General features: G+C 41.0%; 2 protein-coding genes across 2 annotated transcripts in view; one reads left to right on the top strand and one right to left on the bottom strand.

Annotated features, from left to right (window-relative positions):
* Positions 1–5,678, bottom strand: part of Oseg2 (intraflagellar transport protein Oseg2) — a 68,023-nt gene extending 62,345 nt beyond the window's left edge. Inside the window, exon 1 of the mRNA XM_077629399.1 lies at positions 5,568–5,678. Coding sequence (XP_077485525.1) covers positions 5,568–5,606 — 39 coding nt within the window. The 5' untranslated portion in view covers positions 5,607–5,678. The remainder of the gene's footprint in view (positions 1–5,567) is intronic.
* A 225-nt stretch (positions 5,679–5,903) lies between these two features.
* LOC144114898 (FIGNL1-interacting regulator of recombination and mitosis-like) overlaps positions 5,904–25,313 on the top strand; it is a 37,290-nt gene continuing 17,880 nt past the window's right edge. The window contains exons 1-12 of the mRNA XM_077648911.1: positions 5,904–6,129; positions 6,273–6,312; positions 6,518–6,597; positions 6,693–6,788; positions 7,808–7,945; positions 9,022–9,105; positions 17,883–18,040; positions 18,916–19,036; positions 19,447–19,580; positions 19,936–20,078; positions 24,157–24,231; positions 24,381–24,446. Of these exons, the coding sequence (XP_077505037.1) occupies positions 6,079–6,129; positions 6,273–6,312; positions 6,518–6,597; positions 6,693–6,788; positions 7,808–7,945; positions 9,022–9,105; positions 17,883–18,040; positions 18,916–19,036; positions 19,447–19,580; positions 19,936–20,078; positions 24,157–24,231; positions 24,381–24,446 (1,186 nt within the window). The 5' untranslated portion in view covers positions 5,904–6,078. The remainder of the gene's footprint in view (positions 6,130–6,272; positions 6,313–6,517; positions 6,598–6,692; positions 6,789–7,807; positions 7,946–9,021; positions 9,106–17,882; positions 18,041–18,915; positions 19,037–19,446; positions 19,581–19,935; positions 20,079–24,156; positions 24,232–24,380; positions 24,447–25,313) is intronic.

The raw sequence follows: 25,313 nt of genomic DNA on the forward strand, positions 1-25,313 counted from the left end.
GCGATGTTTGTGGGTTTGTGCCAAGAGCATAGCAACTGCGGCATAACAACCGCAGCGTCATAACAAAGCTATAACATATTTATGACATGATGCCAAGTCCATGACCCGCCATGACTTTAAAAAATAAAACGATAAAGAAAAGAATATGTAAAATAAAAAGTTGGGAGGAACAAACACGTGTGCTTCGTTTCGATGAAAACATGGTACACAGTGATAGTACGGCGTGAAAAGCAGCATGATAAGCCGACATTATAAAGCCAACAGTAAAGCAGCAAGACAAGCCAACGTTCATGCCATTCTGCTTTCGCACGTTTATATAATTTACGCAAAAGCTCTCCGTCACATATCTTATGGGACAAATTGTGAGAATATCGAATCTCTTCTGCCAGCTTTTCTTTTTAATTGCTTTCTTGGCATTATACGTCCTCAATTCATTATTTTCTTTTGTTTCGCAACAAAGCACCAGAAATAGGATGAAAGCAAGGAGTGGCTTTGAGAAATTTGGCACAGGTTACGGTAACTACTAAGACAGCAACGTTATTGTTAGCGGTTGCCAAGAGCAAGCCAGCGGATACTTTATTGCATACATTTCAAATTCGTTATTCACAATCAATAAACTGAATTCATTATTCACAGCCGCCGCGGTGGCTGAGTGGTTATGGCGCTTGGCTGCTGGCCCAAAAGACGCGGGTTCGATCCCGGCCGCGGCGGTCGAATTTCGATGGAGGCGAAATTCTAGAGGCCCGTGTACTGTGCGATGTCAGTGCACGTTAAAGAACCCCAGGTGGTCGAAATTTCCGGAGCCCTTCACTACGGCGTCTCTCATAGCCTGAGTTGCTTTGGGACGTTAAACCCCCATAAACCAAACCAATCATTATTCACAATCAATAAATTTTCGATTAGAAAGTTCAGGCGCGTCAAAAGAAACCGCGCACGACGTCATTCTGAATTAACATTTTTATTTTTATTATTTTTTTACGCTACGCTTTGAAGTGTGCACACAAAGCTAATAATAATAATAATAATAATAATAATAATAATAATAATAATAATAATAATAATAATAATAATAATAATAATAATAATAGGTTTCGGGGGAAAGGATATGGCGCAGTATCTGTCTGATATCGCGTTGTACACCTGAACTGCGCCGTAAGGGAAGGAATAAAGGAGGGAGTGAAAGAAAAAAGGAAGAGAGGTGCCGTAGTGGAGGGCTCCGGAATAATTTCGACCACCTAGGGATCTTTAACGTGCACTGACATCGCACAGCACACGGGCGCCTTAACGTTTTGCCTCCATAAAAACGCAGCCGCCGCGGTGCACACAAATAATAATAATAATAATAATAGGTTTTTGGGGAAAGGAAATGACGCAGTATCTGTCTCATATATCGTTGGACACCTGAACCGCGCCGTAAGGGAAGGGATAAAGGAGGGAGTGAAAGAATGAAGGAAGGAAGAGGTGCCGTAGTGGAGGGCTCCGGAATAATTTCGACCACCTGGGGATCTTTAACGTGCACTGACATCGCACAGCACACGGGCGCCTTAGCGTTTTTCCTCCATAAAAACGCAGCCGCCGCGGTCGGGTTCGAACGCGGGAACTCCGGATCAGTAGCCGAGCGCTCTAACCACTGAGCCACCGCGGCGGGTTGCACACAAAGCTCCTAGAAAAGATTTCGGCCACTCGCATGCGCTAAGAGCTACAGTGGCTGGTGCGCACAATAGGGCAGTTACGAGAAAAGGAAAGGCGCAGAAAATGTCTCTCACAATGGACGTCTGAACGGCGCTGTGAGAGTCTAAGTACGATGGCTCCGTAAAAAGATCTCATATCATGGTACGTATCCGTACCTCAGTCTTTTCGGCGTATAATAAAACTTGCATTAGTTCTAAAAATTCCTTCGAGAAGTATTATGAGGCAGTTGACACATGGAAAAGGCTGAAACGCTCAACAATTCTTTTCCCCCTCCAAAATGGGCCGCATCGATCACTGTACACCTGCGCTCAGTAAAAAACACACCCAGCATCAAAAGAGGTCTAATAGCAAAAGATAAAAACTCGCTGAATGGTTTGTTTGATATTTCGGTACTCTTCAGCACGCAAAAACATTGTGAACTACGAACAAGACAATTGAAGCACGAATGGCAAAATGAAAAAAATCTTAGCCTGGGTAAGCTCAATACTATAGCTCCGGTTAGTTTCACTTTGAACGGTTGAAGACGGTTCTTTAGAAGTGTTAACGAAACTCGCTTCTATTTCTTCTGCGCGAGATCATATGTGTGCGTTTCTGTGTTTACATTTTCGCTCTCTTAATCGCGTTTCAGTTGATGCTGATAGTACAGTCGTCCGCATGACCTGTCCAGAGCGCTGCACCTGGACTTGAGTCCTGCACCTGGACTTGAGTACACTTGAGTCATTTACGAGTGGCCTAGGGCTCGAAACAAAGTCTTGTCGTGCATATGCACGTCCCCGTGGATCGTGCTAAAAAAAAAACTATAGCAGGCCCGCCAGGCAGCGGCGACTGTAATGAACGCACAACAGAGCGCGCCATTCGGGCGCTCTAGGCAGGCGTGTGGACGACTGTGCGTTGTCCGTTTCACGGCACTTGAAGCAGGTGGGGAACATATGTGACCCACTCTCCTACGCAACGGTTTAACGCGCACTCACACCGTACAGCAACAGGGCGTTTAGCACTTAGCTTCCATTAGAATCCTGGCCACCGCGGTCGCATTTCCGACGCAGACGAAATGCAAAAACGTCCGCGTGCTGTGCAAGGAGGGCTGCTAGTCGAGGGCTGTTTGTTCAAAACGCGCTCTTGATCGACGCGAACATTGAGGAGGACGTGAAGTTGGCGGCCAGAGCACGGGCTTCCACGTTAATGTTCACTAATGCTCCACAAATTCGGATGGCGCGAAACGGCTCGTTGTCCCCACATAATCCGCACTGTCTGGTGATCTCCCTATTCCCGGCACCCTGCCTTTCTTTCTGGAGCTCTTGACTTTATTGACGCCATAGGCGCCGAGTTTTCAATCTGCCGGGGAGGGGGTTAGGACTCTCTATTTTTCATTCGCCCTCCAAACCACTACTCCTCCGGTCATGCTCCTTGGCAAGAGATATTTATTTATTTATTTTACTCTCAGGATACAGAGTAAATTACGGAGGGTAACGGCAATATAGAAGATAAAAAAAAGGTAAGGGGCCAAGTACTGATCCTTGAGGAACCCCAGAACCAAGTGGTACAGTACAGGAATCAGCGTCATTAATGCTGACAAATTCAACACGAGAAGAAGGAAATCCACGGATCCAATAAATAACTGCAGGGTCAATGTTCAGCACACTTAGTTGATGTAATAGCAGTGAGTTATTAACTTTATCGAATGCTTTAGCAAAGTCAAGAAACATGTAGATAGAGGAAAAAGCGGAGTGCACTAAATGTGCAAGTCGTAAGTGAAGGAAAGTAGTTGAATGTCAGAAGAGAAAAACTGTCGGAAGCCATGCTCTGTTAGAGAGAAGAAATTGGTATCCTTCAGAAAATTAACGAGACGTGTAAATATATGTACCATTATTTTGCATGCTACTGATCTCAAAGATATGGATCAATGGTTAGATGGATTCTGTTTATCTCCAGCTTTATGTACTGGTACGACCACAACAGTCTTCGTAGTACGCTATGATGATGCGATTGTGAGAATGCGCATTCCATGATGATAGAACTATACGCTTTAGCAATCCGTATAGATTTGCCATTTATTTGCATTTGGCGCTGATATAAAGAGGCTGACGGGACGAGTTTGTTTATTTTTCTTTGCTGCGCGCTTTTTTCGCTCCAGTGTAGTACTTAGCCGTTCCTGTCGTGAAGCGTGCGGTTGGAAACAACGACATCCGAGAGCGGAAAAATTTCGGAGGGGGGGGGGGGGGGCGGTGGCTGGAGCCCTCCAGCTCCTCCGCAGTCAGGGCCTATGATACTTCACACCATGATTCAGACTCATCGGACCACCAACGGACCCTAGCGGAGCAAATATGCTCCTTTTCACGAGGAAGTTGTTATTGTTCGCTTCTGAAAAGAGAGCGCATACCCATGACAGGAGAGTTTGATGTGCCAAACAAGAGATGGAATTTTCACTGTCAGCTGTCATAGATCGCGTGATAGACGTCTGAGCAATCTGAAAAGCCTTTTAATAATATTGAAAGAGGGTGGATGCCGGAATGAATTAAAACTTAGGGAAACACTATTTTGTGGGAAAAAAATGAAGATAAGAAAGGAATGTCCAAGTAGCAATGATGACGGTACTCGTGAGCTATAAACTAGGACATGCTTCCTGATGTCCGCAGCGAAGCAGGTGAGGACTGGAAAAGAAAGAGTTAGCCCCGATTGTGTAAGGGAAATCTTCAAATAATGTTTGTTCTATGAAGAGCAAACCCCCCGCAGGAGAGTATACCAATTCAGCTTCGGCTCCTAAGGATTTAGCCGTTGAATTCTGCAATGATTTTGCTCCTCCTCTTTGCCGAGAACATTCCGTATCAAACTCTCACGAAATCACGAGAATCGCTCCCTGAGTGAATACTCTCTACGCTGAGCAACTGCATACAGCGTATTTTTGTGAACGTGCTCACCAGTTAAAAGTTTATTAATCAGTTGAAATCAAACACTTTAGTGATCACTTATTTAAAATGACCCCTGTCTGCGACTGATAAAAATGCTGTTTTGCTTTCGCTCTCGCAACATAAACTTTTTTTTAAAACCTTTGTATGACGTCAGTTCCTGACGATCTCTCCCCCCCCCCCCCCCCCCCGCCTTAATCACCCTATCCTTGACGTCTACTGCGCAAATTTGCCCCTCAGTAGCGGTTGAATTGGTACAAAGTGAACGAAAGTTTTTCCCAGTAAAGCACAAGTTTCTCTCGTTCCCCAACAAATCTTGGGTGTGATTTCAGCGCTGTGTCGGAGATTACGCGAGCAGGAAAACGATTGTGGTTCCGAAACCGAACATACAATTGCCTGGCATTCACTTTTGCCTGTCTACACTCATTTTCTTCTTTTTTTTTAGCTTCTTGGGTGTTGAATATGCTACTCTTAGAATTTGTAAACCTGCTAGAGCACTGCCTTATTTGTGCCTTTTTGTCATATGTATTTGGTTTGTACAGTCGCCCATGCGCACCTCTCTAAAGCGCTCGAGCTCATTTACGAGTTGCCTAGGACTCGAAACGAGACCCTACCGTGCATGCACATTCACACGGATAGTGTTTAGCTCATTATGTCTTTAAACGCTATATTTGGCCCGTCAGGCTGCGGTGATTGTCATAAATGCACGACAGAGCATTCTGCTCGAGCTCTCTAGACAGGTAGAGAGGGGTGTGTGGACGACTGTAAAGTGTTTTCGCTTTGTGAAACACCCGCAACAGTATTTTATCATTCTAATAAAAGCTGACTGTACGAAAACCTTCTACGAAGGTGATATATGAAAAATGTAGCAATATCAAAAATTATTCTGGTTTTACCTGAAAGAAACATTAGTTTCGCTTGCGACATTATTAATATATGACCATTGGGTTCGCGGAGGCTTGTACTTACTTGCGGGTGCATCAGCGTTTTCAAATATTTTATCTGCATGACGAAAACTGCTTGCCACTGTCAGATATCACCAACGACACTCCACGCACACGAGAGCAGCGGCAAAAATTTGCCCGCCGTTTACACATGAATTGTTGACGGTTTGTTTCTATGGTAACGTCAACAAAATTTATCATATTCAGCAATGTAGTATACCTAAAATAACAATTTATTTTAAAAATTTTATGAATAACCAATAAGACTACGAAAAAAGCGTAAACTACATCAAGTTGTTTCTTTAAACTAAAGCTAGGAGAGTTTGGTGGCAAGAAACGATTACACACTTAGCAACAATGTGCGGTGCACGGGACGGCGCTTTGGCGGGACACTCGTTTTCAGATCCGCGCTGATGGAAATTCGATGCCAGCGTGTATTTAAACGAAACTTACAGTCTGACTATCGTGTTCTTACATTCTGCTTGAAGCGGTAGCGCCGTTTCTTTTCCGCCCGTTGGACTGCGACATCAAGAAACATGTCTGAGGAAAACCAGGACCGCCTGAAACAAAATCTGTCTGCTTTGACCGTATCCTTGTACATTGATTTGCTATTTTTCTGTGCTTTAAGGTCCACAGCTGTAACATAACTTTGTCGAGGTTAAGTATATAGGACTTCTCATCTACCATCACATCCTTGCTTCTCATTTTCACCACCTTAGCTGTTTTGCAGGCAAGTGCCGAAAACGGATCCGACGAGCAGTCATATGTAGGTGAGAACATGTGCTATCCGACGCGTTTCGATGATAAGTGCACTGTGGCAAATACTTTTTAGTTGAATGAGACCACCGCAAACTTGTTGCGTCAATGCTGTGAACGTTAATACAGCATGCTGCACAGTCTGTGTGCTGTTTCAACGCTACGTTCTTCGTTCAGTTCGTTATTAACAGTACATTGCTGGCATCATTCTTCCTACAGGGCTGCTGAGGGACATATGCATCCTTGGTGCAGGGGAGCCAGTGGCTGGCTGCACCGTCGCCAACAAGATTTTATCAATTGTAGGCTCACATTTTTTAACGGTATATGACCATACTAGGCGACCGTCACACTCGTACATGTATACGTTGTCTTGACCTCTTTTTTTTTTCTTCAGGTACGCAAGAAATTTGACTCTACGTGTCAAAGGTTGGTTGAAAAACGTGAAGCCTCGTGTGGTTCAGATGACAAGGAGCTATTCAATCTACTAGAGGCAAGTGTGTTACTCAACCCATTTTACATCTGTTCTACATCGTCAAATGAAACGTGAACAAGACAAATTAAATGGGAAACGCAAAACTGGAAGATTTTCATGGTTAATGAGCGCAAAAAAGATGAAGACGCAGAGAAGAAGACGACAACACGACACAAGTGCTCACTCGCAACAGAACGTTTTTTAGGAAAAATCAGCAATAAGTACACAAAAAGGCGGAAATACAAAGAAGCACGAGACTAAAGTTCAATGACGCCGCACCAGGAGTTGAGGGCGATTGAATACTAGCGCAGTTGATTTTCTCTTCGACGGTGCGAGGAATGCTGCATAGAAGTGTCATTAGACCCCACTTGTATTGTCTCTCCAGCAGATATACATTCGTGTTTCAGTTATCCTGTTTGCATTTCATTTGGAACTGATGGTACATGAAAAATTGTGCATTATAACCCACTGATTGCAGGCAACTGCTCACAAGCGGAGTCTGGTTTTGGGTTGTGAAAAGATATCAAGTTTGTACAGTCTATATCAATCAAGCGGCACTTTTATCGTGTTTCTGGTACAGCTTTCTGTGATATATGACAAAGGCATTTATATATGACGTTCTGCTTGGCAGGTTCTTGTTTAATTCTTTTTTACAGAGAAGCCTTTGACAAGCGTAGCAGAACTCTGGAAGAAGAAAAATTTAATAGTCTGAAGTGTTTCGGCAACATTTTGATTCAAGTTATGAAACACAAAAAGTAGTCCCCATTTCCTTTTTTTTTTAACCATGCCTTACTAATTGTATTGTGTCAGAAAAGTACTGTATAAAGGGATTTTTGTGTTCCAAGTTTGGGTGCAAGCTTCATTCTAGACCTAGTGATATGCAAGTTGCACAAGAAACTGGCAAGTGTAAAATTTGGGTATTGTAATATACACCATTGTACTTGTCTCAGTTGTGCATTCTTGTTTGGTGATTTTTATATCAACCCTTATTTACGCCATAACAGCTCAGCCCTCTCTTGCTTTTTGCATATTTCTAGGTGGCAGTAACTTCAGTGGAATCTGCAAAAGCACTGTTTGAACGGATATGTTTTGACGACGATGCAAAAATTGAAGGCATTCTTGTGGCCCTTTCCTTGGGACTTGATCTGCTTCATTCTTCCTATGCTCATTTGAAGGTAAACAAACATACCAAGCTGCGAGGCACACTGGTTGCTTTTGCTCATTGTACTTTCATGTGTGAGTAGAAACAAAAGTGTATTGCAAAAACTGAGCTTCATATAGATTACATCCTTGAGTGATTACTTGACAGAACTGCTGTAGGGCACAGAACTTATTGATTGTGACACACTGCCTGAGTCATTCTTGTCAAATTGTAATAGCATTCTTTGAGGGTCTGAAAATTTCTGCTGCCACATTTTTTCAATCAGCAAAATGTAGCACAGGCACTGGAATTGAACCTTGTTTTGTTTAGTAGAAAATTTTTACATTTAAAAAAATCACTAAATTATTTGCAGTGTGTGGTAGGACCCAGGCAGAAACAGTTGCATATCGTGCTTTTTAATCTCTTATTTATTTTATTGGTCTTTAGACGTCTATTAGATGTTCAAAGAAGTTTGGCATATTAGGGGGGGAGGATATTATATGAATTAAAGAAAATTTATTTATTCTTTAAATGAACTAAAATAGCTTGAATGTTGATGCTACTTTCAACTGGGGTAGTTCTGTCTTGTGTAACAGAAATATTGGCTTTTGTAATGCTCTGTGGCTTTATAGAACGGTGTTTGATTAAAGACCCCTGACTGACCTTCACAAGTCATTGATTTGTTTCTTTAAGCCTTCACCTATTTATTTAATTTCATTTTATTAATCTGACAACCCTTGTTAGGGGGCATTACATAATGGTTTGGGTATTATAAACTGAATAACAAGATTTCATGTTTTTTTTTTCACAACATGAGCGGTGAAGCTTTCACAGAAGACAGGATGACAAGTGCTGTCTGCATTGTATTGTATAATTGGCCTAACATTGTGGCCATGTCACATGTGCTGCATTAGTGGAAATGTGCTTGCTACACTGAGCATGTCTTGGCTCTTTCCAGATTACTAATGAGGCTGAGATTAGTGAAAAGTTTCGGAAACAAAGAAAGCTGCAGGGTTGATCAGGAGCCTTTTAACCCTCGTTTTATGCATGCATTTGCAAGCAGACATAGTTATACACTGTGGGACACAACTGTCTTTTATTAACTTTCAGGAGAAGAGTCTGTATGGAGAACATCTTCGTAGTGTGGAAGATGCCCTTTCCAACCTTTCCAGCCATACGGTGCACTTGCAGACGGTGAGTACTTGAAAAGCCAGCTGACATTTCAGAACAGCAAAGTACTAAGTGTAGCGCAAACCCTTACATAAGCCAGGGAGAGCTTTTTTGGGGTGTTTGTACTCTTTGAGCAACAAAATATTTGCACTGCAGTGCAAATACAAGCATATTTTGTTGCTTAAACAGTACAAACAGCACACAAAAGCTTTCCCTGGCTTATGTACCCATTTTATGTATGACATTTCATTGAAACAATAGAGTGATTACAAGTTTCAGCATGTGGCCATGATAATGTCACTGCGCCTTTTTAGTACACTTCACTAATAGCAGAGGTCACTTGCAAGAGCAGTAATTTCAGCAGTTGCTCTCCAGGGGCAGATTCATGGCTATGAGGGGGTGGAGGGGAAACCTAAGCATGAAATTCTACATAGGAAAACAATGACAAACCCCAAGTCAGAGAAATACATGGTTCAAATGGGATCACCCCCATCACTCCCTTCAACCCCCCCTCCAAGAGTGACGCCTTATTCTGTCACTGAGTTACTCCTTGTAAGAATTGTGTATGTGCACTAATGAGCTTAAACACGCTGACACTTCAAGTGGCTCCAAAGTTTGAAAGTTTGTTTGTGCCGTAATCACTTTGTTAGGTATAGCTCTATAAAATCTGCCTACCACTTGTGCACTAGCAATTGTGGCTAGTATTTCAAGAGCCCAGGTCATGAAGCTCACTAAACATTAGCACGCTTTTTTAATTTTTGCAGGCTCTGTGCTTTGTCACATGCATTGCAGCTAGTATTATAGATGTGAAGCTGTAAGGACATTGCTGTTTTATGCTCACATTCCGTGCCAAATGTTGTGCTATTTGCACTAAAATCTCGTACAGAGGGAGGCAGCACAGGTGTAGCATTATACGGGAGGATATTTTAAATACCATGTTTGGTTACACTTGTGTGGCTCATCCAGTATAAATAAACTGCTCAGTAATCTTTGACAATGCGAAGCCAAAAGCATGGAATTTCACAGCTAAGCAACAAGAGTGCCATCTGCTACTTGAGAGATTAGGCACTTATTTCCTTGGCTTTATGCTATGACAGGCATTTTGCCTCATTCATCAGTTTTCACTGCCATTCCTTGCTCTGTGAAATGATGCAGTTTTGGCTAGCCCTTCCAGTTGACAGTGGTATATTTTGGTCCATTGTGGATGAAGCAGCTGTCAGGAACAACAAAACTTAGAGCAAATCCAGCATTTAAAACTACCTCTGCATGACTTTTGAGTGTAATTGGGTCACTGGGCAGCCAAAATATTTACACCCTTGTCCTTTAATGCTGCCATGCATGATATGCCATGCTAGCACGTTAATTTAGTATGAAGGCTTCCTTCCTTTCAAGTCACACTAGTTGCATTTGCAGGACCTAGAATGAATCTCGAACAATACACAAAACTATGCTCACTGCAAAGCACATGCATGCTTACTGCATGTCTATGTGTGTATATGCCTTTACATGTGCATTGTTTTTAGGCGTGGATGGTGTAGAGTATTGCACTTGTCCAGATTGTAAAATGTCATCACTTATGTTGATGAATCCCTCGTTATCCGGAAGAACTTGTCGAATGGCGTCGTGGAAAATTTGCGCTGCTGCGTTTGCGCCACAGAGAAGCTGTGCTGGGGGCAGCCTTGTTGTTCCCTGTGGTGTCGCTCGGTAATGTGAAACCCAAAACCAGGTAATTGGAAATCTGAAGCCAATTGGTCAGAGAAAATGTAAAACAACATATGCTTGTGTGCTGCGACCAGAGTCTGTAATGATGCAGGTGCTCTAGAATAAACAGATTGAATTTGGTGCAGTGTCGTCCTTTCGGATTAACCCGGAAGACACTACAAGTGGATGGAATTGAAAGTGAAAATTTGTGGCCTTTATAGTTGCGTTCTGTAAAAACTGCTGACGCCTAAATATTGTGCAGCACATAGGAATAAAGGAAGTGTATAGAGAAGTACAGAATTTGTAAGGATATAAAAACCAACTTTGCTTGGTGGGTAATAATGGGAAAGCTGGCCTGGGCAAAGTGGGGCAATAGAATATATATATATATATATATATATATATATATATATATATATATATATATATATATATGGGCATGTTCAGATAAGAACGGTAATCGAGGTCCCATGACCATTTTTTGTTTTCAATTAAATTTTTATATGTGATGGGTAAATGTATCCACACAAAGGAATGAACCTTAGTTTTGCAAGGAACTTCATGGTTTTCTCGGAAAAAAATTGTATGTCACAAGAGGTGGAGTATGTCGTTTTTGCCACTTCGCAAAGTTGCAAGTTTGGAGCACCACTGCATGCACAATAAGTTGTTTTCGCGCATAAGTATTTTTTCAGCACTTTATTACAACTTGCACTATATGATTAATATAAAAAACGTTTTCTTGCTGTGTCAGTCTTCTGAGTAAAAAATCGCAAACTTCGCTTCCGGAGCTGTGCGGTGCCAAAAAGGCACTTTTCAGGGCAGCCTTAGGGCAAGATGCGTAAAGATCTCCCGACTGAATCTTTTTCTCTGTATTTTTCAGCTACTTTTAATCACTTCAGGCAAGTTTTGTAGCTGTACACTTGACCTATATTTTTCAATATGGCCTCAAAATTGGCAGAAGTTCAAAAACTTCAAAAAAGTGACAACTTTGACTTGAATTTAAAAAAAAACATCATCATCGAATTTTATTAAAAAATGCCCTAATAATACTCAATACTCGATAATTTTAAAACACCAAAAAAGTGTTGCATTATTTTGTTTTAAAGTATAAAAATAAATGCAAAACTGAGTTCATGTTTTTGTTACCTAGAATTGCTTATTACTGCCTCTTAGAAATAGTAACTGTCAGAAATTTGATTTAGCACTCACTGAACGTGGTTACATTTCAATTACCACAATATGCGAACCATCCTGAATGTTTGTACAGCTTCTACTCGCTTGTTAGCGGCGTTCTTAATGCGTCAAAATGGGAATAAATTCGTTATTTCACCTGATGAACTGACTGCTGGCGGTCAAACGTTTTTTTTTTGTATTCTCTAATTTATCATCGTAAGGTACATTGGTATGTAATCGATTTTTTAAAAATATTAGATAATTTGTGGGTTCCTAGAAAAAATTTTATATATAAAAATTTATATTAATGTATTTCTGAAGCCGACGTTTCCGTACCTGCATCTGTTTACCTCTGTGTTCAAAGGTTCTACAGGGCAATGTCAGGAGACAGAACGTCGTCTTCTGAGAGGAACAATTTATCTGCGAGATTTTTAATCAGGAGGAGTTTTAATAGGAACGCAATTTACAAATGGGATGCCGCTTTATATGCAGATCGCAATTCAGAAAATCGTAACAAGAAATTAACGGCAGCAGTTGAAGTCGGTATGCGCACAGTATATTGTCCAGCACGAAGCACAAACCAGATCACAGTCTCTTCCATTCCGAAGCAGTGGTGGAGGCCACGTAGGATGCACTGCCTTCATTTGTTTGAACGTACTTCCACATATGGAGCGTCTGAACTCCAGGCACTTTCTTTGCCATTTTCCATTCTTCCTTCTTCGTTTCGCGAAAGTCTGCAAGCTCCCTCTGTGGGAGCTCCAGAATGGTGATGTTCTTTAGCGTTCCTTTAATTGCGTCTATGAAGCCGCTGGCTGTTTGTATGGACTCACTTGCAGGCTTCCGCAAGTTGTGGTGTGATGCTCGATGTTTGACAAGCACACCAACGCCGTCGCAAGCATTTTTGCCGTGTCCAGTGGCCGAAAACATCCATTTCGTCTCTCGACATTCACTGCGTTGTAGCTCATGAAACTGATATTTATTCTTGAAGTGAGCGGGAGCCCCGTCGCTCACATATGTTATCTTGGTGTAGATTGGCGCGTTGTCTTCGAGGTGTGCTTTGATTTTTGACAGAGCCAAGCATGCATGAGCTGAATCATGAGACATATCGTCGGAAATTACGGCGTAGTTCCGAGTCGATTTTCTTGACGTGACAACGCAGGTAAACACGGTCACCTGCTTTTTCTGCCAATGGTAAGCTTGTACTGCGTCTGGAAGCACAACTGTCCAGTTTTCGGCGAAATCAAAATGCAAAACAATTGCACCTCTCTTGCAGCTGTGTTTTTCTTCATGTATTGCTCTTGCTTGCACAGATCTAATATAGTTGTGGGGAATCCATTTCATGGTCATTCTTAGACATTCTCTCATAAATGATGAAGCGGTCAGAGTCTTTTTAACGAGCTCACCGTATTCCCATGAAGCAATCAACACCTCGTCCTCGCTGCTCATTTCAAAATTTTCCGAAGTGAAAATGCCATCTTGTGGACAGTGCTCACAATTCCTAAGGAAACACGACGCAGTAGGTTCCTGGCATACGCAGAGGCTCTGCATATCTTCGGGAGAAAGCGACCTTCCGGACGCGTTCTGCAGTCCCACGAGGCACAACTGAAAGTTTGCACAGCACACACAAACACACACTTGCCACTGTGGCGAGCATTTCACCCACTTAGGACGCAAGGATATGAATTTCGTGAGGCCAACCTGGGAGGCAGGGTGAGCTTGCTTGTAGAGGCGGAATGCTTCTCGCAAGGACCGCGTCATGAAGCGTTTAGGTATCCATTCTTTCTCTCCTTCCTTCTCGATTCTCACAACATCCTTTTTGTTCGGAGTCTGTCTAGAGCAATCGAGTTCATCCATGGTGTAATATTCTAAAACGGTGGTAATGTCTTCCTGTTGTAGTTTACATCTTGTATATCTCTCCTGTGTTGACCATACGCCTTCCTCATCCACCATCTTCTTCGATTTTTGGATAACGACCTCGTTGCCTCTGGAATAACTTCCTGCACATATTTCACGGTTAGGTTGCGTGGTAGCAGTGTCAGCAGCTGGCAACGCTCTTGAAAGGACGTGCACCTATTGTAGGCAGCATGTAGGTTGTCCTCCCAACTGCTGCATTGCGCACACTTTTCTTCTGACGCACGCGAAGTCTCTGGGACATTATATGCTGCCTGTATCCCCGATCGTATTTTCGTCACCATAGCTCTTGCCACCTCTTCCTGCTTTCGCTTTGCATAGGAAAGTCTGAGGCGTTTTTTTAGAGCGCTCGGTGGCTTTAGGGGCGAGATTTCGGAGGTAAGGCTGACACTTGAATTTAAATTTTCTACGATTTCTTCCCCAGGGCGGAATTCTTCTAATGTTTCGGTTGACTCTGCCTGCATATTATCTATGTCTTCCTTGAACCGACGGTAACAATTCTGACAGATGAAGTCACATTCTCGTACTCGGAGAGCTTCTTCGGGAAGTAGGACTTTTTTGAGAGCAGCGACATTGAGTGTCTTTACACTGCAAAAATTACGTCCTTTTTCAATTCTCTGTTTGTGCCTTTTTGAGTAGTCGGCACAAAACGTTCGCCGCGGAAATCTCTTCATGAATGCAAAAGCTCACCGCTTCCGGAGATTATCGCGAGACAGAAGAGCAGGTGACGGATGCAGGGCCCAGAGCTGCTTTTCCAAAAAGAGGAGATGGACAGATGAATGGATTTTTAACACAGGCTGCCCACCGTCGACACTGATGTTCTTTCGGTCTGGCGTACGAGCTGAGACTGATATACCAAGTATGCTTGTCGAGGGAGCGCTCCAGCGCAGAGAAAACACGTGAGTACAGAAAACGACCCCACCGGGTCTACCAGGCCTGGAAAACGACACACAAAATTCGAGATCCGAACAACATCCGCTCACAAGGGTTATCTCGGTCGAAGGTCGAAGGCTGAGGCATAACTGCTAGGCGTTCGGTGCGTTGCGATGAAAAGATGATAGCGGCGGCTAAAGCCTCGGTGCGGCGGCGGCACACATGATGCTGTGAATTTCAGGGTCGCGCCGGGCGTTATATAGCTATAGGAGCGGCTGCAAAGCGCGGTTCATCCCTGGAGCGGCGGTAGCAGTTAAAGTCACCTTGAAAGTGCGACGGGTGCATTAATTGTTTGCATAAACTACTCCTACACACACGTCACTCCAAAATAACGTGTTGGAATATGCTTACAGTAATTTAGGTCCCACCGTTAGAACAGTACGAAAGCGAATAGGAGCTTTAGACCTTTGATTGTAATAGAAAAAAATGCTTACAAATTACACTTATGAACTCAGCAACTGTAGCGTTTAAAATTTACTTACAAAATACCAATACTAAAACCAGCTTCTGACGATTGCGCATTCTAAGAGGGAATACTGAGCAGTCGTAGGGATTGAAATCATAAAGTCCGTTTTGTATTTATTTCCATACTTTAAAACAATATAATGCAATACTTTTTTAAAGCCTTAGAATTATGAAATGTTGAGTATTATTAGGGCAAATTTTAATAGAATTCGATGATGATGTTTTTTTTTAAATTCAAGTCAAAGTTGTCACTTTTTTGACGTTTTTGAACTTCTGCCAATTTTGAGGCCATATTGAAAAACATAGGTCAAGTGTAGAGCTACAAAACTTGCCTGAAGTGATTAAAAGTAGCTGAAAAATACAGAGAAAAAGATTCAGCCGGGAGATCTTTACGCATCTTGCCCTAAGGCTGCCCTGAAAAGTGCCTTTTTGGCACCGCACAGCTCCGGAAGCGAAATTTGCGATTTTTTACTCAGAAGATTGACAGAGAAAGAAAACGTTTTTTTATTTCTTCGTATAGTACAAGTTGTAATAAAGTACTGAAAAAATAATTATGCGCGAAAACAACTTATTGTGCATGCAGTGATGCTCCAAACTTGCAACTTTGAGAAGTGGCAAAAACGACATTCTCCACCTCTTGTGACATACGATTTTTTTCCGAGAAAACTACAAAGTTCCTTGCAAAACTAAGGTTCATTCCTTTGTGTGGACACATTTACCCATCACATATAAAAATATAATTGAAAACAAAAAATGGTCATGGGACCTCGATTACCGTTCTTATCTGAACATGCCCATATATATATATATATATATATATATATATATATATATATATATATATATATATATATATATATATATATATATATATATATATATATATATATATATATATATATATATATATATATATATATATATATATATATATATATATATATATATATATATATATATATATATATATATATATATATATATATGTGCTGTGCTGCTGCTGAGAGCCCAAGCACTTGGCATTCTATGACCTAACAATAATTTTTCTAAACTCCAAACTGTGGCAAAGCTACATGTGTCTGACCTAGATAAAGGTGTATATATATATATATATATATATATATATATATATATATATATATATATATATATATATATATAGGCAAGATAAAGGAAATGAGGGGCTCGTTTGACAAACATATTAAGGAAACCAACAGTCACCGAAACCAAGGTGCATAAAGGAATGTTTAAAATTTTTTTTTTAATTTTTAGTGCCAATCAATCGGTTTTAAAGAAAATTACTTATAAAGCAGCAGAAAAAACAACCATGCCGCCGGTGGGATCCGAACCCACGAGCACCGGAGCACCGGACGCGATATTCGGTGGTCGTGGGTTCGGATCCCACCGGGGGCATGGTTGTTTTTTCTGCTGCTTTATAAGTAATTTTCTTTAAAACCGATTGATTGGCACTAAAAATGAAAAACATTCCTTTATGCACCTTGGTTTCGGTGACTGTTGGCTTCCTTAATATATATATATATATATATATATATATATATATATATATATATATATATATATATATATATATATACACATAAATACATACATAGCTGCTGAGAGCCCAAGCACTTGGCATTCTATAACCTAACAATAATTTTTCTAAACTCCAAACTGTGGCAAAGCTACATGTGTCTGACCTAGATAAAGGTGGATCTAACCCATATGCGTCCAAGTCAGCGGTGTCGCAGCACACCATGTGCCGCAGACTATAGCTGCTTCCACAGGGTGCCAGCAAACAAGACTTTGATGCATGGGAATGGTTTTCTGATTATAACATTGAGTGCTTGCTAATGACATGAAAACAGATAATGACAACGGTTGGCAAAGTTAACTTGAATTCTTGAAAAGAAAAATGCGAAGTAATGAACTGAAAATGCTTCTGTCAATCTTTTGAAAAATATGGGCCGTGCCCTCTTTTGCTAACCTCTTTGCAGAAACTTTGCATTATACCCTGCTTCTGTAGCTCTCTGACAGCGTTAACTTTATATTTCTTTTAAATGCCAAGCAGGTATTGAGTAACTTTTGCTCTAGTATTGATTTGGGAAGCCTTATGATGCATTCCAGTTGGTGATCTGGAGCAAGTTGTTGATCTGGAGCACATTTTCTTGCTTCACAAACTAAAACTTAGGTTTCAATGGCTAATTTAGATTCAAATCCTGGGTTCCAGTCATGGATCATGACCAACTTTCTCCAGAGTGGATCGACCTGCTTTGCCCTATGCAGCCAGGAGCATCTGTATTGTTGTAATTGCCAATTTGGATATATCGACACTGCGACGCGTTTTCTGTTTCTTCTCGGATTGAGAGCGATGCTCCTAAAGGCCAACTGGAATACACCATTACACTCTCATCTGGTACTCAGTAACCTTAATATCACAGACACTGGATGACAGTCCAAAAATTGCACAAAATGCGATAGTCAGTCATTTCTTCACTTCATTAGAGGTGGCACAACCATTGTACAGTGTTTTATAAGCTGTCCATTTTGCATAGTATGTGGCTATATATATTTTAGTTAGGTGTGTACTGTAATTGCTGTTTTTTTTTTGTGTGTAGGTTTTGCTTCAGTGCCTTGAAAAGCTCCACGTTGGAGAATCTCACGAAAAGCAGCTCACTAGCCTGTCTAGTGTATGTGAGAAGTTGAGCCAACTTGCACTGCTGCTCGAAGGCCTTGATCTCAAGATGCTCATTTCAGCTCGCAAGATCTTAGTCAAGTAGGTGGTACCTTGCGTTTCCAAACTGCAGTCGCCTCGGTTAACTGTGGAATAGAATCTTTGCATCGAGTGCTTTGGATTGCAATTGTTTTGTGATTGCTTTGCATTGGTTAAGTTCCATCAGTTCACAGCAAGCAGTCCTGTATTCTAGCACTCTTTGTACTAGCAGAAAGACCATCAGTCATAGGTGAATAATCAAAAGGTCTATTTATTACATTACAAATCCTGTCTGTTGTTTAATTTTAAATAGTCTTGCATGCGGCCTTAATGATTCTGTTGTCTTGTTGTGACAATAAAAAACGCCTTTCATTTGTTTAACAACCATGGTTTCAGTTAGTTAACCAAGCTTTTCACTGACTGCAGTTAAAAACTGAAAGCTTGAAATATAATTGTTAGGATAAGACAGTAAGTGGAATACGCTTCTGCAAAACACAAGGTGTTTGCGGAACGACATTGTGATCACCTGTACATATGATGACTTAATACCAACTACTGATTGCAGCACATGAATTTATGCAAGCTCAATGACCTATTTATTCTTTCTAGTTTTGCTTTGTAATTTACTCTTTCTGCTAATTGCATTATCAGAATTGCATGCATGAGCTAAAATACATTCTGACGACCAGTGCAAAATTTGACAAGGGACAGAAAGGAAAGACAACACGTGCGCTGTCCCTTGTTGAATTTCACGCTGGTCGTCAGAATGAACACCAACCAACTTGCCCAGTATAGTAGTGTGCTTCTGAGCTAAGATATTTAGTTGTTCAAAAAGACAAAAGACTGTGTACAGCAGTGTTATGAGTGACCGGACGAACATGCGGTGGCTAACTGATAGTCATATAAGGATCCATCTTTTCTCCTTTTTGCTATGCCAGGACCCTTCTTCAGTACAGGGATGGCTTGAAACACAAATTTAGCATTGATTCTGCTGTAAGTGACCTCTGCAGGTATGTGACTGAATGGTTATTGGAACTGGAGAAGATGGAACAAAGAAAGGTCAGAAAATTTGCACTCTTGCTGGTTTATTTTCAATGTTTCTTGATGTTGAGCTCATAACTATACTACTTTCAGAATTATTTTTATCTTTCTCTCTCTTTTTTTTTTTTTTTCATGGGGAATCTCTTTGCAACATCTTGTTTTCTCTCAGTGAGAAAAACCTAATCAGAAACATTTAATTGCTCAAGTGTGGTGCTAAAAACAATGAACGATCTGCAAGGAAATATTTTGTACTCTTCAGCTGTTTTCTATGAAAGTTGTCTGGAAGCAAAAAGTTGTGTATGTTTGACCTAATCATGAGCCTATATAAAGAAATCACTGCGATGTGAATAGCATTCGTGATATTTCGTAGCTTTGTATCCGTGCACGCTGAAACTGTTTATATTGCATGCGCCTTTTCTCTTTTTTAGGAAGGTAGTTTTTTGGTGGAGATGAAAGCTGTCGCTTTTCACCTGCGCTTGTTGGACTCCCTCCTTTTGAAATATGAAGGCTATTACAGCAGCAGCATGAAGAACGTTGTTAAGATGATTGTCATCCTCTCAAGGCAAGTCTTATGTTTGTGCACACGTGACGTCAGCATTTTAAAAGTTGTTTTCTCTTCTACTAATGAAGTGACTGCATATGAGGCTTAGTAATGGAACCTGGCATAGCAGATGTGCAGATTCTACGCGTGCTGCACAATGCATTTGATGTTGGCTATGCAGCCGCGGTGCAGGAAATTCTTTGATGGTGTTGACACTTTGATACTAGCTATTGATTGTGACCTTCGCAAAAGTTTCTTTTAGTAGGAAGTTATCAGGTGCACTCATTTAATTTTCGTCTTTTATAAGTGAGGAAACTGTGTTGCCAGGCTTCTAGTGCACACACGTTGTGACAGTGTGCTGCTTCTCTGTGTGCAGATTGCCTGCTCTCGAGGTTTATGCGGCCAACCTGGTAGCATCCCATAGAAGCAGTCTGATGCTGCACGTCTGGATAGCAGCAGAGCACCTTGTGGCAGTCCTTGCAGACAATACCGACTTCTGTGGAGCTGTTCTTGGCTTTGGTATGATCATTTGACAGTTGTAGGGAGTCTCATTGTGCGTGTATTGGTTGGCACAAGTGAATGAGTTATTCAGCCCTACCCAATGTTGCCAGCTGACTGCTACTTTATTAAGGTGAAAGCCTTTAATGGCTCATACTCTCGGTCGAGATCCTGTCCGTCCGTTACATCACGAACCGGAAGTCACGACAATGGAAGTGACATCATACCGTCCGTCCATTCGTTACGCTCTTCAGTTCTATGAGAAAAAAATCTTTGTGCACGATTGGATTCGAACCACCATCCTTCCATTCCGCAGCCGAGCGTGGTAACAACTACGCTACTTCCTGCCAACGCATATGTAATTCTCCTTGTCTACGACGCTGGAGAGTGTTTGCAGAAAGGTGTCGAATCAGACGGATGCCTCCCAAAAGCCCTTCAATGTCTTCAGCATTTAAGATTCACAAACGATTGTGTACTTAATTAACATCTTAACCACACACGTGACACAAGCAGCAACATCGTGCTAAAGGCTTTCGCCTCACCGCACTTTAGGTCAACAAAGTGCCCTCCTGAATTTTTTATTGCTTTCTAACCTACTGCGGTGCCTCAGTGGGTTTGGCATTCAGCTGCTACCAAGAACATGAAATCAAACCCGGCCGTGTCAGCTGCATTTCAATGGAGGCGAAGTTCAAAAAACGCCTGTGTGCCATGCAATCTCAAGGCACGTTAAAAGGCCCGAGGGGCTCTATATTAATCCGGAGCCCTCAACTACGGTGTCCCGTGTAGCCCGTGTGTCGTTTCAAAACTTTAAACAGTCCACATCACATGTTATTATTTTTAAGCTTTTTATTTTTACTATTTGGGTCTATATTCCAGAGAACAATATTGCGTTAATTGTGCCTAGTAAGTTGTGAAGCTCTATCTTGTATCCTGTGGTAAGTTCTTTCATTTTATGCTTAATGCTAGCAGTGCATGTGTTGCATTGCATTGGTGTTTCTGCCATTGTGGTGTATCTACTGCGAACCTCAAAGGGCACTTACCTCTGCTGAGATACAGACACTTCTGCTGCATGCAGCTGTGTGAAAGAACTTGTACAGGAACATTGTTACTTCCCACCACCTTATAACTGTGCCAGTACTGTTTTGTTAAATTTGGCAAATGATATAATTACAGCCACTTCTTTTTTCTTTTCTTCCTATATTTTCAATTGAGTATTCTACGTAAAGATGCATGCTTAAATTTTGAAATAGGCTGTTACCTCTTGTTTTAAGTGGCGATGTGCATACCTGAGCTTTGTTATGCATGTGATTGCCCATGTCATTGTATACATAAAGTTGCTACGTAACAGTAGTTGAGTCTCAAAGGGAAGTTGTAGGGGTTTCAGAAACATTTAGGTGAGTAGGTGAGTATGGCTTCCAAACGTTTCTGTGTTACTGATGGCTGTAGTCTTGTTTCATGTGCCTATGAACAGCAAATCATATTCATACTCTTCCAGAACAATAGAAAATGCCACATTCAAATTCATTGCTTGTTTTATGCATCTCATGGTGATGACTTCATTATCGCTATGCAGCCATTAAAACATGTGAGCCGATGAAAGTCGGGAGTTCTGCTCTCACAATCATGTCATGTGCATAACTTTGGTTGCAGTCAGCTCTGCTCCTCTTTTGTGGTCTGGGGTGCTTGTGTGCTCCCAGGTGTATTGAAGTGGTTTGGTGTGAATATGTAAGGCTGCATAAGAAAAATAAAGCTGGTTTATTGCTACTGCACTTATACTAAGCGAGGAAATTACATTATTTGCTGCATATTTCAACATTTAGAACCACTTTCATTTTCCTTAAAGGAACTTGGTTAACCTCTAAATAAGTTCTTTTTGTAGTAGTCACGAAATGGAGGAAAACATATTTATGCAAGCTAATTCTGATTAAGTGAGTGTTTGGAAGCATTTGTCATGCCGTTTGGAAACCTATGCGAGTTAACAGCATGAGTATCAGATTAGTGAATAGCCACCTGTGGGATTTTCCTGGTGCACAAATATACAACATGATTTATTCTTCACTGACTAGTATGCTGAGCGCTCATCTGTATGCTACTAATGCGTTGAATTCACTCAACACATTTTTTATGATGCCCTGGATTTTCTTGTTGAAAATATTTTTCTCTGTGGCACTTTATAAATGTGTAATTATAGCTTACTGACTGTTAACCATCTGGAATTTTAGTGAGGAATTTATTTAAGGCTTTCAAAGTTGTAAAACGTAGTGGAAGGAAGCTGGAGGAGAACAAAAGAATGGCTTAGTGGAGGGAAAAAAGAAAGTAAGCTTAATAGCTACTAAAGGTAGCTGCTGCAACTTGGGTCTGTTGCTGGCAAATTCACGACCCACGCTGAATGGCAGGGTGGCAATCTGTAAGTGCCTCACTTCTAAGGGGGAAGCTCCATTTAGCCACACCAACTTCAGATGTCACACTGCAAGAAAGGTGTTAGCAGCACCATAAATTGAATTTGGGTCTCTCGAGCAGGTAGGCAGCACTCTGACTGGACAAACAATGCAGCAAGTGGAGGATGCGCCTTTTTCTCAATGTGCACAGCCACTGCATGTGTAGAGGAAGGGGGAGACCAAGAAAAGTTTTTTAGAGGTGTTAGGGAATGCCATTCAGTGGTTATATGGCTCTCTGTGTAAAGGTAGCATCTGTACCATGCTTTCTTTTATAGCAGTGATTCGTATACACAGAAATGGATTCTTTTATATCACTTTCTGGTTATTGTTCAACACTCCCCAAGGTTGTTTGAGTGCGAAAGCACTAATCCGTACACTCAGAGCCAAGCAAAATCATCTCGTGCTGATGTTTGTGCAGCAGAAGCAGCAGAAAGAAAAAAAACACAAAATAAAATCACATCACTATCCACAAAAAAAAAAGCAAAGAAAAGAAAATCACCTCTCTATCCACGACTGGGAGTCGAACCCGCGGTGGCACAGACAGATCACCTTCAAAGGCTGCTGTACAAGAGCGCTAGGCTATCACCGCAGCTGAACGCACCTCGTGTTAAACTGCAGCACACTCTCAAGCTGTGCATTGCAGAGTGTCGTCTTCATCAACTTCCATCTGAGGTGCGGACATTCCGTCCCGTGGCACTGCTTGTGCTCATCATCGTCTTCTACATAGCACAAATCTGTGCTTTCGCACTGATTCAAATGCAGCAAACACTCTGTAATTTTTTGTAAGCATATGTCAACTGGCTTTTATTTTTGGCTCATGAGAGAAACCCTCTGTATATCTTGCAGTTTTTTCGAGCAAATATGGTGCACATGCCTAGCATGCTGTTGTAATGGCCCTGGAATGGTGTAAAATAAAACTATCAAATCGATTCAGGTTTATTATGCACAAGTGGAACAAGAGTAAGCATATATGTTGTTAGACAGAATTAGGTCGCATAGTCCAGAGTCTGTACCTGAACCCCATATTACTTAATTCCTAGCTAGAAAAAGATGCAGTCACAGCAATAAATGTGAATAGTTGGAATGATATTGTGGCAGTGGCATACGACAAAATAAACACAAATGAAGAGAGGTAAAACAAAGTGCACTGAAACGAGTTTACTGTTTGAAATTAAATCTTTCAGTAATCTTTTGAAATTAGAAAAACAGTGGCAGGATTTTATTGAAATGGCAAGCAGTTCCAAAATTAATGCCAGGAAAATGTGATTTGATCACAGTGGTCTGAAGCTCAAGAAAAAGGCACTTGTTATTTGCAGCAAAACTAGTTGGATTACTATTTTGCATCAAGCGAGGATCAATAAATTCATAAGAGAGCTGATTGTTGATTAATTGATAAAGCGTAATGCCAAGATAATGGAGAAGACACATGTGGATTTAAAGGTGGATGTCTTTTTTTTTATTTTTGAAGCAAAAATGGCAGTATATGCAAATATGCATTCAGAAAGAAAAGCTGGTAAAATATGACCTTATCTCAGTTTGCATTTCCTTGCTACTTACTTTTGATAACCTTAAGAAATCAGGGAAAATCTGACAGCCTTGCTTATTATTTCAGCCTTTTTCTTTTTTTTTTTTCATTGTAAGGTGCTTCAATCTTTCCACAGATCTGTGTGAAAACTTCTCACCTGGGAACCTGCTCCTACTCACAACGATCCTGGATCACATTGTTAATGCTAGTGGTATGTCTTTTCTCGGGCTGCAGTTGTGGCTTTTCTCTAGCTATCTCAATGTTTGTGATGATTAGATATTAATCTTGGGGAGTTTTGTGATTACTGAATTATGATGGTGTTATGCTTTACTAATACCTTTTCATTCTCTTATGCTCAAGACATGTGGTTACAGCCACCAAGTCAAACAAACATTCTTGACCTTATCTTCAGCTGCATTGATAAATGTGAGTTTATCTGTTTTCTAAAGGTGCCTCGCATGTTTAAATTTCTGATGAACCACAACTGTCTGTGCATGTTTACATTATTCCAAATGATCATTGTTTATGTTTTTGTATTAGGCAGTTGAAGCAGCGATTGCAATCTGTGACGTCATTGTGAAAGTACTGGCCAGGAAATTTTGGGTTATATATAGTTTGGAAGGGGCCATATGACTTAACTTGGCCATACTGGCTTAGCTAGCAACATGTATCACTGGTAAAATGAGCACACCCTAGACAGGGTTACATATATGATGCACTATCCATTATTAAGTAATGCACATAATGAATGCTACTCCCAGTGGTGCTGCTAGAAGTGTTCTTTGTTCCTGTGTTTTTTAAACAAATAGAAGCTATAGAACATAGTTTGAATGATCTAATAGCATCTCGTGCAGCTGATTCCAGAACGTAGAGCCATATTTAAAATTTAATTAAGTGTCGCTTTCTGTGCATAAAAACCTGCATTAATAGAAACCTTCTATGCAAATTGACATAACTTATTTCTAGACAGTGAGGACCTCTGTGTGAATGTCATTTGTTATAAGAGCACAAAAAAAAAGGGAAGGAAATGAGCACATGCAATATTCTGGATGCTTTTTTTTTTAATTTGTATTGCAGCCTAGGACTATAGATCTGAGCATCACAAAGCAACTAACCCAGTCATTGACACTGGTAATGAATCTGCATGTTTGCTGGGGGTGGGCTGTAGCAGTCATAGGATCTTTGATTTTTGTGCCCCCGAGTTGCTTTTTTCATAATTGCAACAAGGAAATATGGCAACTACATAGCACAGTAGCACATCCAAATATGAATTAAAATTAAGTTTGGGGGCAG

Source organism: Amblyomma americanum, chromosome 1 (genome assembly GCF_052857255.1).
Source record: "Amblyomma americanum isolate KBUSLIRL-KWMA chromosome 1, ASM5285725v1, whole genome shotgun sequence".
Classification (NCBI taxonomy): domain Eukaryota; kingdom Metazoa; phylum Arthropoda; class Arachnida; order Ixodida; family Ixodidae; genus Amblyomma; species Amblyomma americanum.